Source organism: Rhincodon typus, chromosome 22 (genome assembly GCF_021869965.1).
Source record: "Rhincodon typus isolate 14 chromosome 22, sRhiTyp1.1, whole genome shotgun sequence".
Classification (NCBI taxonomy): Eukaryota; Metazoa; Chordata; class Chondrichthyes; order Orectolobiformes; family Rhincodontidae; genus Rhincodon; species Rhincodon typus.
This window is the reverse complement of record NC_063353.1, coordinates 4,155,907-4,173,064: the sequence shown is the minus strand read 5'-3', so window position 1 is coordinate 4,173,064 and position 17,158 is coordinate 4,155,907. Positions and strand designations below refer to the sequence as shown.

General features: G+C 43.1%; 1 protein-coding gene across 6 annotated transcripts in view; it reads right to left on the bottom strand.

The window, feature by feature from the left end:
* Nucleotides 1-17,158, bottom strand: part of eea1 (early endosome antigen 1) — an 84,982-nt gene that overhangs the window by 3,333 nt on the left and 64,491 nt on the right. For all 6 annotated transcript variants that reach the window (XM_048610298.1, XM_048610299.1, XM_020513358.2 and 3 more), the window contains 5 exons: nucleotides 15,825-15,956; nucleotides 10,744-10,929; nucleotides 8,983-9,221; nucleotides 6,826-6,946; nucleotides 621-719 (listed from right to left, as the gene is read on the bottom strand). In XM_048610298.1, the coding sequence (XP_048466255.1) occupies nucleotides 621-719; nucleotides 6,826-6,946; nucleotides 8,983-9,221; nucleotides 10,744-10,929; nucleotides 15,825-15,956 (777 nt within the window). The remainder of the gene's footprint in view (nucleotides 1-620; nucleotides 720-6,825; nucleotides 6,947-8,982; nucleotides 9,222-10,743; nucleotides 10,930-15,824; nucleotides 15,957-17,158) is intronic.

The window sequence follows — 17,158 nt, the reverse complement described above, 5'->3', positions numbered from 1 at the left end:
TTTGGAACTCATCCATTAACAGGAGGAGCTGTTTTGTCTCGATGTTTTGAGAAGAATTATTACATTGAGGGAGGGATTATCTTACACACACCTTTTAACTTAAAAGGACAATTCTAATCTGCACCTTGCAGGCATTGCCAAAGGAGCAACAGCAACTGCAGCCTTTCCACATCCCAATCTCTGCACAGGATTCAATGGGATTGCAAAAGTCTCCTTGTTCTTTCAGTATTAATGCACATTGGTAGCAAAGAAATGACATCACAGTTGCTCAAACTGAATGCAACAACTACTCAACAAATGAGGCTCTGATGAACAGTCACACATCACCGGACTTAAATCTTCTACAAGGTGGTAAAATATTAATTTTATTACTTTTTTGGGGAGACTTGAGGGAAACTGGTCAACAATTCAGATCAAGTACATTGCCAGACTTGCACGGTCTTTCCAGCATTTGTCGTATTCCTTGCAGATTTTCATCGCCAAAAGCCATTTGGTTTTTGCTTTCATAAAATAAATTCATAAAACAAATTCATTGCTCCCTTTCTACGAAGTCCTATTCCCCCAGAGCCAGTGGGCTTGTGGCTGAAAGGGCTGCAAGGTGTGAAACAGCAGGTACCTACCCTCCGTACAGTGACTGAGAATCCCTTTCCACAGGCCATACAATTCATCACGTCGGTATCTTCAGTCCACTTCCTGTTTAGTGCTTGCGTGTGCTTAATCTGGCAAAGCAAACAGAAAACCATCACTTCCATTTTCTGAATTGGGAAGATATATATGGCATAAAGCTTCTCACACGCCACCAGACAGCAAAACGATAGCCTCTCGGTTAATATTTCCCACAGCAACGTACTGGTTTAAATTAGTTCGGGCTCCAATCTTAGACAGTCGGGAAAGCTTACCTGAAGGTAGTTGCAATGCTGCTGGCAATTGGATGACCAATGAGGGTCACATGCTGCAGATGGCACCTGTAAGCAAGCACCCCCCATCCCCTTCACCCTCATCCAACACCAACCAGCTGGTTCCTGCCACACAAAGCTTACTGGTGCTTGAGTAAATCAATAGCTGGGAGTTTTGATTAAAGTGGCCCGTACAGCACAGTTGATAATACTGTCCTCCTTGAACATTGGAAGGTTGGGATTCCAAGCCCCATTCCGGGAAATCGAGGCTGACGGTCCTGTAGAGTTGCACTTCCTCAGTACTGCATTGGAGCTCTCCATTTGCTGGAGACAGTAAATGAGGCGTCATTTCCCATTCAGGCTTAAGTAAAATATTCCACACCACTACCTGAAGAACTTAATTTCCAACAGACTTGGTCAATATTAATACCTCAACCAAAATCACTGAGATGACATGATAATTTTCTATTCTGTGCGACATTATTGTAGCTCAATACACAGCTGTATTTCCTACATTACAATGGTGACTAGCTTTTAAACCTAGTTAAATGCACTAGTCTAGCACACTGGAATGGGGAAATGATTGATCGCTTTTGGAGTTTTACTTACATACTGTGACTGATGTTGGTCACCTCTGCTGCTTTTACAAGATGGGTTCTTAGAATCTTAGTATCCCTACAGTGTGGAAACAGGCCCTTTGGCCCAACAAGCCCACACCGACCCTCAGAGCAACCCACCCAGACCCATCCCCCTATAACCCACCTAATCTACACATCCCTGAACACAATGGGCAATTTAGCATGGTCAATCCACCTAGCCTGCACATCTTTGGACTGTGGGAGGAAACCGGAGCACCCGGAGGAAACCCACGCAGACACAGCGAGAATGTGCAAACTCCACACAGACAGTCACCCGAGGGTGGAATTGAACCTGGGTCCCTGGTGCTGTGAGCCAGCAGTGCTAACCACTGAGCCACCGTGGTTATCGGAACTGAGTCACAGATTTTAGATTCAAAGGTTAAACCAAAATGCTAGCCACCAGATTATGAAGGCAGCAACATTGAAATAACATTCAGCTCCTTTATTCTCTCTACTAAAGTGCTTAGCCTCACATTATCCCACATTATATTCCATGTGCATTTCTGCCCACTCGCTTAATCTGCCTATATCCCTCTGCACACACTGTCATCCTCATTACTTGCCTTGCCACCTATTTTTGTGCCATCCAGAAACTTGGCTATAATACATTCACTTCCCTCATTTGCGCCATTAACACGTATTGTAAATAATGGTGGCCCCAGCTCTAATCCCTGTGACAATCCACTAGTTACAGGTTGCCATCCTGAAACTGCCCCTTTACTTAATTCTGTCTTTTATCAGTTAGCTAATCCTCTATCCATATTGATATATCTACAACACCAATCTACAACACAATAAGGCTCTTTTCTTACTAAGCAGCATTAAGCATGGTATCTTATCGAAAGCCTTTTGGAAATCCAGATATCTTACAGCTACTTGCTCTCCCTTATCTACCCTGCCCGTGACCCCTTCAAAGAACAGAGATAAATTTGTCAGGCATAATTTCCCCTTCATGAATCCTTGCTGACATTTTTTCATAGAATCCCTACAATGTGGAAACAGGCCCTTCGGCCCAACAAGCCCACACCGACCCTCAGAGCATCCCACCCAGCCCCATCCCCCTATAACCTACTTAATCTACACATCCCTGAACATTATGGACAATTTAGCATGGCCAAACTTGCTTGACTATTCTGCGTTTCTAAATGCCTTGCTATAATATCCTTCATAATAGAATCTAACATTATCCCAATAGTAGTTGTTAAGTTAACAGGCTGATAGTTACTTTTTTACCCCCCTGTCTCCCTCCCTTTTTGAATAGGTGTGTTACTTGTTTTCAATCCTCTGGAACTTGCCTTGAAAATTTGCAACCAGTGCAACCACTACTTTCGTAGCTATTGCCTTCTAAATCCGAGGGTGTAATCCATCAGGTCTTATCAGTCTTTAGCCCCGTTAGTTTCCTTAGTACTTTTCTACCAGTGATAGTGACAGTGTTATTGCGTCCCGCCCCTCTAGCACTTCTAGCTAATATTTTTGGAATGCTTCTTAAGGTCCTCTGACACTTACTGGTTCCCATTATTATTTACCCAGTCTCGTTCTCTAAGGAGATTATGTTCACTTTGGCCTCTCTTTTCCTTCTTAAGAAGCTCTTACTGTCCATTTCTTTATTACTTACTAGTTTGCCCTCAGTTTATTTGCTCCTCCTATTAAATCTTGGTCATCTTTGTTGGCTTTTAAACCCTAGATAACTCTCTGGTTTACCACTAATCTTTGCCACATTATATAGAGATGTACAGCACGGAAACAAACCCTTTGGTCCAACTCATCCATGCCAACCAGATATCCTAAATTAATTTAGTCCCATTTGCCAGCATTTGAACCATATCCCTCTAAACCCTTCCTATTCATGTACGCATCCAGATGCCTTTTAAATGTTATTAATTGTACCAGTCTCCACCACTTCCTCTGGCAACTCATTCCACACATGTACCATTCCTCTGTGTGAAAAAGTTGCCCATTAGGTCCCTTTTAAATCTTTCCCCTCTCTCCTTAAACCTATGACCTCTAGTTTTGGACTCCTCCACTCCAGGGAAAAGATCTTGGCTATTCACCCTATCCATGCCTCTGACGCTCCAGGGAAAATAGCACCAGCTTATTCAGCTTCTCCTTAAAGGTCAAACGCTCCAACCCCAGCAACATCCTTATAAATCTTTTCTGAACCCTTTCTAGTTTCACAACATCCTTTTTATAGCAGGAAGACCAGAATTGCATGCAATATTCCAAAATTGACCAAACCAATGTCCTGTACGGCCGCAATGTGACTTCCCAATTCCTATACTCAATGCACTGACCTATCTTCACTGTCCTATCTACCTGTGACTCCACTTTCAAAGAACTATGAACCTGCACTCCAAGGTCTCTTTGTTCACTAACACTCCCCAGGACCTTTCCATTAAGTGTATAAGATATATCTAAATTAAACTCCATCTGCCACTCCTTGGCCCATCTGATCAAGATCCCATTGTACTCTGAGGTAACTTTCTTCACTGTCCACTACACCTCCAATTTTAGTGTCATCTGTAAACTTACTAACCATGACTCCTATTTTCACATCCAACTCATTTATATAAATGACAAAAAGCAGTGGGCCAAGCCCCGTTCCTTGTGGCACACCGCTGGTCACAGGCTTCCAGCCTGAAAAGCAACCCTCCACCACGACCCTCTGTCTTCTACCTTCGAGCTAGTTCTATATCCAATTGGCTAGTTCTCCCTGTATTCCAGGTGATCTAACCTTGCTAACCAGTTTACCATGAGGAACTTTGTTGAACATCTTACTGAAGTCCAGATAGACAACGTCCACCGCTCTGCCTTCATCAGTCCTCTTTGTCACTTCTTCAAAAAACTCAATCAAGTTAGTGGAACACGATTTCCCAAACACAAAGCCATGGTGATGATCCCTAATCAGTTCTTGCCTTCCCAAATACATGTAAATCCTGTCCGTCAGGATTCCCTCCAACAACCTGTCCACCAATGATGTCAAGCTCACCAGTCTATAGTTCCCTGGCTTTTCCTTACCACCTTTCTTAAATAGTGGCACAAAGTTAGCCAATCTCCAGTCTTTTGGCATCTCACCTGTGGCTATTGAGGATATAAATATCTCAGCAAGGGGCCCAGCAATCATTTCCCTAGCTTGCCATAGAATTCTAGGGTACACCTGATCAGGTCCTGGGGATTTATCCACCTTTATGCATTTTAAGATATCCAGCACCTCATCCCCTGCAAGATGGACATTTTTCAAGATGTTGCTATTTATTTCCCCACTTTCTCTACCTTCCATATCCTTCTCCACAGTAAACACTGATGTAAAATACCTATTTAGTATCTCTCCCATCTCCTGCAGTTCCACACATAGGTGGTCTTGCTGATCTTTAAGGGGCCCTATTCTCTGCCTAGTTACCCTTTTGTCCTTAATGCATTTGTTGAATCCCTTTGGATTCTCCTTAACCCTATTCGTCAAAGCTCTCTCATGTCCCCCTTTTTGCCCTCCTCATTTCCCTCTTAAGTATACTCCTACAGCCTTTATACCTTTATAGGGATTTACTCAATCTCTGCTGCCTATACCTGACATATGCTTTTGCCTTTCTCTTGACCAAAATCCTCAATTTCTCTAGTCATCCAGTATTCCCTTCACCGACCCTTCACTGTAACAGGAATGTATTATCTCTGGACTCCCATTATCTCATTTTTGAAGGCTTCCTATTTTTCAGCAAACAGCCGCTCCCAATCAACTTTTAAACATTCTTGCCCAATATCATCAAAACTGGCCTTTCTCCAATTTAGAACTTTAACTTTCAGATCCAGTCTATCCCTTTCCATCACTATTTTAAAAATAATAGAATTATGGTCACTGGCCCCTAAGTGCTCCCCCACTGAGACCTCAGTCACCTGCCCTGCCTTATTTCCCAAGAGGGTAGGAATAGGAGGATGGAGCAGATGAATACATGGCTGAGGAGATGATGCAGGGGAGAAGGATTCACATTTTTGAATCACTGGAATCTCTTCTGGGATAGACGTGACCTGTATAAGAAGGAAGGATTGCACCTGAATTGCAAGGGGACTAAATATACTGGAGGGGGAGCTTTGCTAGAGCTGCTGGGGAGGATTGAAACCAGTTTGGGGGTTGGGAGGGTGGACACAGGGAGACAGTGAGAAAGGATATCAGTCTGAGACTGGTACAGTTGGGAGAAGGAGCAAGTCAAACAAACAGTCAGGGCAGGCAAGAACAAAGCAGAGAACATGGTAGGGTCACTGGACCCAAAAGGTTAACTCTGATTTCTCTTCACAGATGCTGCCAGACCTGCTGAGTTTCTCCACCAACTTCCATTTTTGTTTCTGATTTACAGAATCCACAGTTCTTTCGGTTTTTATTCGAGAATGAAGTAGGACTGATAAATTAAATTACATTTATTTCAATGCAAGAGGCCTAACTGGTAACGAAAAGGCAGATGAACTCAGGGCATGGTAGGGAACATGGGACTGGGATATCATAGTAATTACAGAAACTGGGATCCATCTGGGATGGACAGGACTGGCAGTTAATGTTCCAGGGTATAGATGTTATAGGAAGGATAGAAAGGAGACAAGAGAAGAGGGGAGTGGTGTTTTTGATTAGGGATAACATTACACAGCTGTACTTAGGGAGGATATTCCTGGCAATACATCCAGGGAAGTTATTTGGGTGGAACTGAGAAATAAGAAAGGGATGATCACCTTAGTGGGATTGTAATACAGATCCCCCCCCAGTAGTCAGCAGGAAATTGAGAAACAGATTTGTAAGGAGATCTCAGTTATTTGTGAGAATAATAGGATGGTTATGATGGGGGATTTTAACTTTTCAAACTATCATAGTGTTAAGGGCTTGGATGGAGAGGAAGTTGTTAAGTGCGTACAAGAAAATTTTCTGATTCAGTACGTGGATGTACCTACTAGAGAAGGTGCAAAACTTCCTTCCTTCAATTTGATAGTGTTTAGTTGGGATTTTTAACATTTCTGAGAAATGTTTGGCACATTTGTGTGCAGCAGGTATTGAAGCCTGAGCTAATTCTGACAAAAAGTGGGGAGTGACTTTATCCATCAGGGAGACTCCTACTGCTATCTGTCTCTCCAGGATCGGCTACAGCGCTAGCCTCAGCTTTTAATTCTGGCTCCAGAATCAACCCAAACTTCATGAACTGCCACACGAGGGGGAAGAGACTGCATGGTGCAAGGTCAGTGCCAGGAGCAAGGGGAGTTAGCTCCAATAGATTCATGTCATTCACTGTGGCTGCTACACTCACTATGTATCTGCTTACCTGCAGAGCTTGGTTCTCTCGTCCCAACTCCTGCATAGCAGCCACTGTATCATCCAGCTTTCGTCTCAGGTCTACCACCTTTGCCTGCAGCTTTTCTGTTTCGCTTTCACTCTTGAGGCACCTAATGGACAAGGACAACAGTTTAAGACAAGTGCACTAGGCTCAGGAACACAATGAGTGAACTAGGGGAGATGAGCTCCAAGGAAGGGGAGACTGGCAAATTACATTCTGTTCCACTGGAGACGATCCAACACAAAGGAACACATTCTTGAATAAAATGAGTTGTCAATATAATTTAACACAAACAAAGACGGTGCGCTACTAAATGCAGAGTTACAGCTTCAGTTTCTCTGTTGTCCCTGCACCTTTAAGAAGCAATGTTCCCACCTACACATTGGCAGAAATGGAGGAAGAAGCCTCCCTCTATACAGCTCAGCTCAGTCAGGCCTAAACATTCCTCCTTCATCCTGTGGGGAACTACCCTGTTTCTACCCTGGTGACAGATCGGAGATTAAGAATTAATCTGTGTGAAAAACCATCTCATGTCACATGCCGTGCTCCAGTGACGAATGGCTGGAGGATCCGGGTTGGATTTCAACAGAAAGGTCTGTTTAAGCTTCAATCTGGGCTGTGTGCTGATAATTTAGACACACAGCCTAGAGAAAGGGAGGCAATGAGTAAGTGAGTGTGACACAGAGTAACAGAAAGAGTGCGCACATCCAAGACCAAGAGAGAGCAACTAAGACCAAGAGAGACAGGGTGAGAATGTGACAGAGGGGGCAGGCAAGTGAAGGAGTGTGTGAAAGAGAGAACACAAGGAGAGACAGATAGAGAGAAAGACAGACAGCACATGAAAGAGAGCGAGAACGAGAGCGAGATCAAAGAAAGGGAGACGGAGGGAGAGTGCAAGAGACAGGGTGATGCCTGGCAGAGGGAGACACTGACAAAGACACCATGATAACCTCCAACAGCCCAGACTCTCTCTAATTGGGCTAATTAGTTTAGCTTTTAACCTCCACCTGCAGTTGAGGCAAACTGGTGAAGAGATGACAACGCTGCAAAGAATGGAAGGGTTGGGCCATCTTCCTAAGATAATTGGGATTGACTGTTTGGGCAAGATTTTCTGCACAGCAACTTTGTGAGCAGTGCAGTTTTCAAAGGAGGGAGATGTCCAATCTGACCAGCTTTGTGTCTTTGAGAAAACGTCGGTAGTGGTGAACAATGCTGTGTATTTAAAAGGTCCACACTAGTGGTTACTAAGGCAGCTGAGAGCTGTCAGAATTCCAGTTGGGAATGTTGGTTGAAGAGTCGAAAACAAAGGAATTGGTTTGAGGAACTCTATCAGAAGGAAGAAGAATGGGATAGCCTATTGCTCAATGTTGGCAGCTCTCCAGTTTCCAGTCTACGTCAACAGCTTTGATTCAGAGTCCACGAGCAAATTGATTAAATCTGCTGGCAAAGCCTGTTGAGAAAGCCAGTGGAATTGCTTTGAAATTTCTGGGATGCCAAACAACATTCTTGCCTGGGGAGGGGTTGGCAAACAATGGCAGCAAGTTAATGCATTTTACTGCACTTCGGTTGTAAAACCAAGGGGGCACATGTAGTCCCTTAACGTGCTGAAGTCAAGAGATGGTTGAACTTTGGGACACTCTGAAGATCATAAGTCTAACCAGAGCACGGCAGCAACTGTTAGTAATCAGTGAACCAAGCCAGTACATCACAAATCTGAGGAATGAGAGATGGCACCCTGTAAGGTACTTTGGTCAGATTGTAGATCAAAGACCATCTCTAGCTCTACTGCAGTTTAACATGTCAGGTGGGCCCTTCAACAGTGCAGGCCTCACTTGGAACTCTGCTGGAGTGTCAGCCTGGATTACGTGATCACGTCTCTGAAATGGATCATGAATCCACAATGCTCTGTCCCAGTCAGATATGGCTGATAGCACATCGCAAACAGGAGCCAAGCTTCCTTTTACCCAGGAGTTCAGGGTCTTACTTCAGGAGACTGGCACTAAGTGGCAAGAGGGTTCAATGTTTCTTCTGTAAATTTCTGAGACAACCAGGTCAACATTCACAGACTGCAAACACCAGGGGAAAACCACAGCTTGCATTCTAGCCGAACGGAAGAGAGGCCACAGTGAGTAACCAGAGACACACCTTTCCAGGAGAGCTCTCCTCTCCTCCTGGTTATGCTGCACAGTGGCTTCTAACACTGCAATCTCTCCGTGGAGGTCATCAGTCTGCTTCTCCAGCTCACTGACCCGCCGCTGACTGCCCTGCCACTCCTTCTTCAGCGTGACCATGTTTTCATTAAGTGCAGTAATCTGCATGTTCAGCTTGATCATAGCCTCTTCATGCTGCTTACTTTGTGCTTCTTTATCCTTCAGTTCACCCTGCTGCATGGAAACCACAGAAACTTTATCACACACAAGATACCAAACCTTACAACATTCAAACCCCTTCCCCTATCAGTTCAGTCAGTGCCACTGATGTAGTCATTGTCCCCAAGTCCAAGATCAGTCTATGAAAAAATTAACCTTTCATGTTGCTTGCATTCCAATGTTAACAGGCCGATTTCAACACGAAGAAAGAAATGCGTTGTATTTATGTTTGCCTTTCACAACATCGGCTCTTTCTGTCGACAGGTCATTGACCTGAAATGTTAACTCTGTTTCCACAGAGGTAGCCTGAGTGTTTCAAACATTTTCTGCAGTAATTGTCAAGAAACCACCTTATATTTTTAATTGGCCTTGGAGCTCTTGTTTTGTTGCCCTTCCTTTACCCCATGGGAATGTATAGAGTCTAGCCTTTGACTATTCCCTCTACAATAGCTTCCCATTACCAATTTGCTGCATTACCTGTTAATCTTTCGCTCCAATCAACCTGGGCCAGACTCACCCTTAACTGAAACCGGTCTTCTGCCAGTTCAGAACCTTAACTCTCGACTGTCCCCTGTCTTTAACTCTCTAAGAATGATCGGTTTCTGAATGCTCCCCCAGTGAAACACACTGTACAGGCTCTCATTCTCCAGGACTAGAGGTGTTTCCAGCCTAACGAGAAAAGAAAGTTTTCAGGTTCTCACTTCAGGGACTCCTTCTGTTCTTTGCCCTTAACACTGTTGCTATCTCAGTATGTATCAAAGTCCTTCACAGTCACAGATCTATTGCTTTTGCACCTCTCCACTACAGGTCTTTCCATTGTATACATGGGGTTCATTAGCTTGGTTGGCTGTGCAGCAAGGAACTGACTCAGAATGATGCAAACAAGGACAGGTTCAAATCCTCTTCCAAATGAGCTGAGATTTGGCACCTGCCTCTCTAAGTGTAGAAGACAGTGGCAAACCACCACTGACAAAAATAGCCTAGGGTTTGGATTAGGGTGAAAAAACAAATGGTGAGCCAAGAACTCACCTCTGGGGAGAACACGAATGAAAGAAATGAACTGTATACACACAGCAATAGAACAGATCCTCTTTTTAATTGCTGTATTTCAACCGTTTGATCAATTCCTGCCACCCTCCTTGCTCCTTCCCATAACATTCCTGACTGCATGATTTCTGAGAATGGCAAAGTTCCCAGTTGCCCCTTTCACTGCCAATATATCATATAATCCCATGCAGCTAGCTGGGCCTGCAGCTCACCAACCATACATACCATGTGTGTGCATACATTCTCTAAATCTGACACTGTTGGTTTCTTGACAGATCCCTCTCATTGCTGAATAACTCCATCCTCTCATACTGCTTGTTTTTCCCAGTCATCTATGTACCTTGCACTGCCTCCCTAATGCCCATCCCGTACCAAACTAGTTTGAACACTTGTGGTTTGGGAAAAGAAAAAGAGCAATCTTGCATCAGTACATGAAAGAACATCTAATAAAGGTTAAGGTGCCAACATTTCAGGGTATAAAGCTACGAACCAGTTTGGCTTCCAACTCGGCGCAGTTTTTCTTCATCTCTGCTTGTGCCTCACTGAGTTTGGTCTTGGTGAGCTGGTGCTCATTCTTCTCCTGTTCAATCTTGGACTTCATGCTTTCCACATTAGCCTGAAGCTGCAGCTTCTGCTGTATCAGCAACTGCTTGGCCTCTTTCAGCCCTGTCAACTCCTGCCGGCCAACAGGAAAATCATCAGTTTTTCCAAGTTAAACCCTTCAGCCTCATTTAACAACTAAAAGTGCTGGAAATCGCAAACAAACACAGAGAATGCTGGAAAACTCCAGCAGGTCTGTCAGCATCTGTGGAGAGAAAGCAGAGTTAATATGGAGTCCAGATCGACTTCTTAACAGTCATATCAGAATGGCAATGTTGACTCTGTTTCTCACTCCATAGATGCTTCCAGACCTGCTGAGGGTCTCCAGCATTCTCTGTTTCATTCAACAACTACCTGCGCTCCATAGAGAAATAAGTGTTCCGAGGTCTAATCAATGAGGCAGGGATGACCAGACATCTGATCAAGGGCTTGGCTTTAAGGATGATCTCAAAGATGCAGAGGAGGGTGACAGAATTAAGGATGGAAGCTCAGGCACCCACTTTGTGAAAAATGGTGAGCTCAGTTAGGTATTTAAAGATAGAACAATTCCTACATGGCCAATATTGAATGCTGCCTCTGAACTTGGGTTTGAAATTGCAGGATCGTCGTATGTGTAAAAGGGATGGGAGAATGGGAGTGGGGGATGTGAAAGACAAAGAGAGGATGGAAGGAACACTTCTGATTGCTGAGACACAGGATTTAGTGCTCGCCAGGAATTTGTTCACCATATCCATTAATGACTTGGGCAGAGAAATAGACAGCCAAATATCCAGGTTTGCTGATGTCACTAACCTAGGGAGCACAGTAAACTATGCAGTTACAGAAATATTGATAGATTATTAGATTTGGCAAAACTGCAGTAAATGGAGTTCAATGAGTCAAATGTAAGGCTGTTTACTTTGGATGCACAGGAGTTAAGTCAAAGTACTTTCTAAATGTTGGAATACCAGGAACTGTAGAAAAGCAAAGATCTGGGAGACCAAATACAAAAACCATTAAAAACCAACTAACAAAAAAAATTGACAAAAAAAAGTTAATCAAAACTGACCTCCATTTACAGCAATCTTGATTAGAAACAGGAATTAAAAACAGACATTATACTCAAGATATCCAGAGTTCGGCAGCAAACTGCAGGAATGATGTATTGGTCTGGGAAATGACACTGCCCAGGTTAGCAGGTTGAGGACCAGTTGCAATTGGCTTGTATTCACACACATACAGAAGCGGGTGTGTGTGCATGCGTGCTGATGGAGATACTTGAAATGTTAGAAAAAAAAACAAGATTGAGAGCGCGCTACAACTTCTCCCAGTGGAGGAAATCTAGGGTTACAATTCATAATATTTCTTGTAAAATATCATCCTACCATTCGAATCTACATCACAAAACAGTCAGGCTAAACATAAATTTTAAACACAGATACAGAACAGAGGAAGCATCAACAGAATAGTGCCCTCATTGTGGATGTTCTGTCTTGTAATCAGGGTCCAAGGCCTTCTAGCAACCCATGGGTTTCAGGAGTCCGCGATATCTGCAGATTGTTTTTAAACGAGCTAAAATTCACTTCTATCACTTTGAAATTGAACCTGACACTAGATGTGAAAAGCAAATTCCTATTTAACACTTAATCTGAAGGTGAACATTTAAATAGTTGTCCAACTGGGAAGAAAGATTTGACAGTCGTGAGGTGTCTAGTGAACATTTTGAACTTGCAGTTTGCTAATAGACACAATGTATCTGATTATAAAATACTAGCGCAGTAAACTTAATAAATCCATTTGCCTTCAGAAAATGCAGCATTTGTTTTCTTGCCTTTTACATAGTGTTTTCCTTTCCAATAAACTAATGCTACACTGAGAAGGTGCAAAACAACTGTCCAACACAGATTTGCAAATAGAGCTTGTGAATTTTAGGAATTTGAAACCAAACATATGATTAAATGACTGCCAAATTTCCCAAATGTCTAGGCTCTGTCCTTAACATGCCAGAATTTATGAAATCTGACATGTTATTTGGAAACACACCAGCTAAAAGTAACATCAATTGTTTAAATTTAATGTTAATGATGATTTTGGTGCCTGATATGGGAATTACCCCAGAACCATTGCCAAATAATACCATGTTTTGAGTCAAACATTTCCTATTTAGTATTTTTTATTCCTTCATGGAATTTGGGTGGCACTGCTGGGCCAGCGTTTATTGCTCTCAAGGTGGTGGGGTGCTGCCTTCTTGAACCACTGCAGTCCATTTGGTATAGGGACACCCACAGTTCCGTTAAGGAGGAAGTTCCAGGATTTTGACTGTGACATTGAAGAAACAGCAATACGTTCCCAAGTCAGAACAGCAAGTGACTGGAGGAACACATGCAGGTGGGTCGCATTTCCATGAATCTGCTGCCCTTATCATTCTAGATGGTATTGGTCGTGGGTTTGGAAGGTGCTGTCTAAGGAGCCATGGTGAGTTTCTGCAGTGCATCTTGTAGATGGTACACATTGCCGCCACTGAGCATCAGTGATGGAGGGAGTGGATGCGGTGCCAATCAAGACGGCTGCTTTGTCCTGGATGGTGTCAAACTTCAAGTGTTGTTGGAGCTGCACCCATCCAAGCAACAGGGGAGAACCTTGAAGATGGTGGACAGGCTTTGGGGATACAGGAGGCAAGTTACTTGCTGCTGAATTTCTAACCTCTGAGCTGGTCTGTAGGGACAGTATTCATATGACTACTCTAGTTCAGTTTCTAGTCAATGGTAACGCCCAAGATGCTGGTAGTAAGGGATCTGGTGATGGTAATGCCATTGAATGTCAAGGGGCAATACTTAGATTCTCTTTTGGAGATGGTCATTGCCTGGCATTTGTATGGTACAAATGTTACCTATCACTTGTGAGCCCAAGTCTGGATATTGTCCGGACCTTGTTGCATTTGAACATGGACTGCTTCAGTATCTGAGGAGTTGTGAATGGTGCTGAACATTGTGCAATATTGAGGGGGAGATGAAGAGGAGGCAATGGCCTAGTGGTATCATCGCTGGACTGTTAATCCAGAGACCCATTCGGTTCCGGGATCCGGGATCCGGGTTTGAATCCCACACAGCAGATGGTGGAATTTGAATTCAATAAAATATCTGGAATTAAGAATCTAATGATGACTATGAATCCATTGTTGATTGTCAGGAAAAAACCCATCTGATTCACTAACGTCCGCAAGGGAAGGAAACTGCCATTCCATCACCCTATAGGTGACTCCAGACCCACAGCAATGTGGTTGATTCTCAACTGCCCTCTGGGCAATTAGGGATGGGCAATAAATACTGCCTGGTCAGTGACGCCCTCATCCCATTAATGAATAAGAAAAAAAACCCATCAGCGAACATCCCCACTTCTGACCTTACAACGGAGGGAAGGTCATTGATGAAGCAGCTGAAGATGGTTGGGCCTGTCCTGGAGCTGGGATGAACAACATCCAACAACCACAACCATCCTCTTATGTGTCAGATATGACTCCGATAATTACAGCATTTTAACCCTGACTCCTGTTGACTCCAGGTTTTCCAGGGTTCCTTGATGCTGAACTCTGTCAAATATGCCCTTTGTGCGACAGGCAGTCACTCTCACCTCACCTCTGGAATTGCTGAAACAAGCCATTTTGTCAAAGCTTTTTGTCTTGCACTTAAGGATGTACAGCACAGAAACAGATCCTTCAGTCCAACTCTCCATACTGAGCAGATATCCTCAATTAATCTAGTCCCATTTGCCATTATTTGGCCCATATTCCTCTAAACCCTTCCTATTCATATACCCGTCTAGGTGCCTTTTAAATGTTGTAATTGTACCAGCCTCCACCACCTTCTCTGGCAGCTCATTCCTTACACGCACTACCCTCTGCGTGAAAATGTTGCCCCTTGGGTTCTTTTTAAACATTTCCCCTCTCACCTTAAACTTATGCCTTCTTGTTTTGGACTCCCCTATCCTGGGAAAAACACCTCGGCTATTCAACCCATCCATACCCCTCATGATTTTATAAACCTCTACAAGGTCACCCCTCAACTTCCGACACTCCAGGAAAAATCGCCCCAGCCTATTCAGCCTCTCCCTATAGCTCATCAGGGCATTTTGCAAGAACACCAATACAAGAAGAAAACCAACATCTACATTGTGTGTTAGGGGAGTGACGATTGGTTGACTGATTGGCACAGGCATTACAATGGGGAATACATCCACTAATGCTGATTGACAATTAGCTGTCAGGCTTTGTTTAAATTTTAAACCAGACAACACGGGCTCTTGTCGTGCACTGGTAATGTCCCTACCTCTGAGCTTGAAGGCTTAGGTTCAAGTATCACCTGGTCCAGAAGTGCATAATAACATCTGAACAGATCGATTAAAACAAATAGCACATCTGTGACATTTCTGTGCGTTGAGATCAAACTCATATCCCTAATCTTCAATACTATTTTACAAATGGATTAATGACGTTGTAGCATGAAACAATGAAGGATTTTTCTTGTAGGTGAACCGTTTGAAGGATAATACAATTTGTATTCAGATGATATGGAAATGATGCATTGCCTGTCATAGAATCAAAGTGTAGAAGTCCCATTATAATCTGCACTGGCTCTTTAAAAGCAGAAATAACTTATATTGCATTAACACTAGAGAAGGGACAGTTTGGTGGAAATATTCCAAAACAAGAGGGGAAGCCTTAAAGGAAAATTTTGGGTGTCTCTTCTCTGTACTCGTTGAGCAATGGGATGTCTAGAGAAATTGCCTGGGCAGACAATTTAGAGATTCCAACATCCACTGGTTTAGTTGGTGAAGTGACCAAATTCAAAACCAGCTCATTTCATGGTTCTCCTCCCGAGTAATCTCAGCCACCACAAGCAGCCTCCAAAATAACTTCAGTGATTTAATGGCTACATTGGAGGGGTTTAAAAGTGCCATTCAGCTATACAAGCAGTGCTCACTTTCTCAACTGACCTGATCATATTTCTGATTGCAGACTCGCGTGTCCTCGGTTAGTTTGCTCAGTTCTTTTTGCAGAGTCGTCTTGGCCCCCTGTAGCTCTTCATTTTTGAGTTTTTCTTTTGCTAATTCCTCTTCTTTCAAAGTCTTTTGTGGGGAGGAAAATAGTATTTTAAAAGAATATTTTGAAGGGGGTTTAAAACAAAAAATCGATACACTTTCCACAATGAACCCCCACAACATGCTGCCCAAGTCCCTCATACTTTACCTCCAACAGCTGTAAAATACTTTACTTGAAAGCGTTGACATTCTCCAGGCAAGTACCAATTAGAAATATAATACACAAATTTGGGAAACATCAAAAATGGCAGAAGTTAATTAGATCAAGTATTAGTGGTATCAATGGACAGTAGCATGGCAACAATCTATGTATAAAACTCCAATCTTAGCCTCAAATTGAGTCACAGAGCTGTAGAGAATGGAAAAATGACCCTCCAGTCCAATTCGTCCATGTCGACCAGATATCCTAAATTAATCTAGTCCTATTTGCCAGCATTTGGCCTATATCCCTCCAAACCCTTCCTATTCATGTACCCATCCAGATGCCTCTTAAATGTTGTCTCCATCTTTTTCACCTCCCATGGGGTATCTGCTTTGTCTCTCTTCCTCCTTTTTTAAAGTGCTGTTATTTTGTTCAATTTTTCCCCAAAGTTCCAAAATAACGCAACTGTTTATAAAACAGTAATTACTGCTTGAAAAATTCAAGGAAATCAGCTCCAACACTGAAAACACCTCAAAAAAAGCAGTTCTTACAACCATAAGTTTTTTCAGTCCACAATCTTGGATTACCGCTCATCCAATTACTTGCGTCCTTCATTTTTAAATTATTTGTGAACACGTTGTGTCGTTCATAGTCCAAAGCATTAGAGGGCAGCAGTGTGGGAGCAGAAACAAAAGCAAGATTTGAGCTGCTACTCTAGTATTGTCGGTTAATGACCTATTCAAGCCAATGGCAACATGCCCCTATGCCTGGGAACACTCATCCCCACTGCTACTTACCTCCTTCCATCCCACAGAGTCTAAATATTATTAAACCAGCCATTGTTCCCAATAGATTTTAGGCCCAAACTGACACTGTAATCACTGGACTGTGGCCTGGGTTGAAATGCTTACAGTATCTTTAAAAGAATGGGTCCTGAAGTGAAATAAGAATGATAAAATAATAAAAAGGGATTTGGTAAAGTGGATACGAAGAAGCTCTCTCTTCACAATGACCTGTGGAAATCTAGAATTGTTTCCCTCAAAGTCTGTGGTGCTGGGTGGTTAATTGGAGTTTACAAGACTGAGAT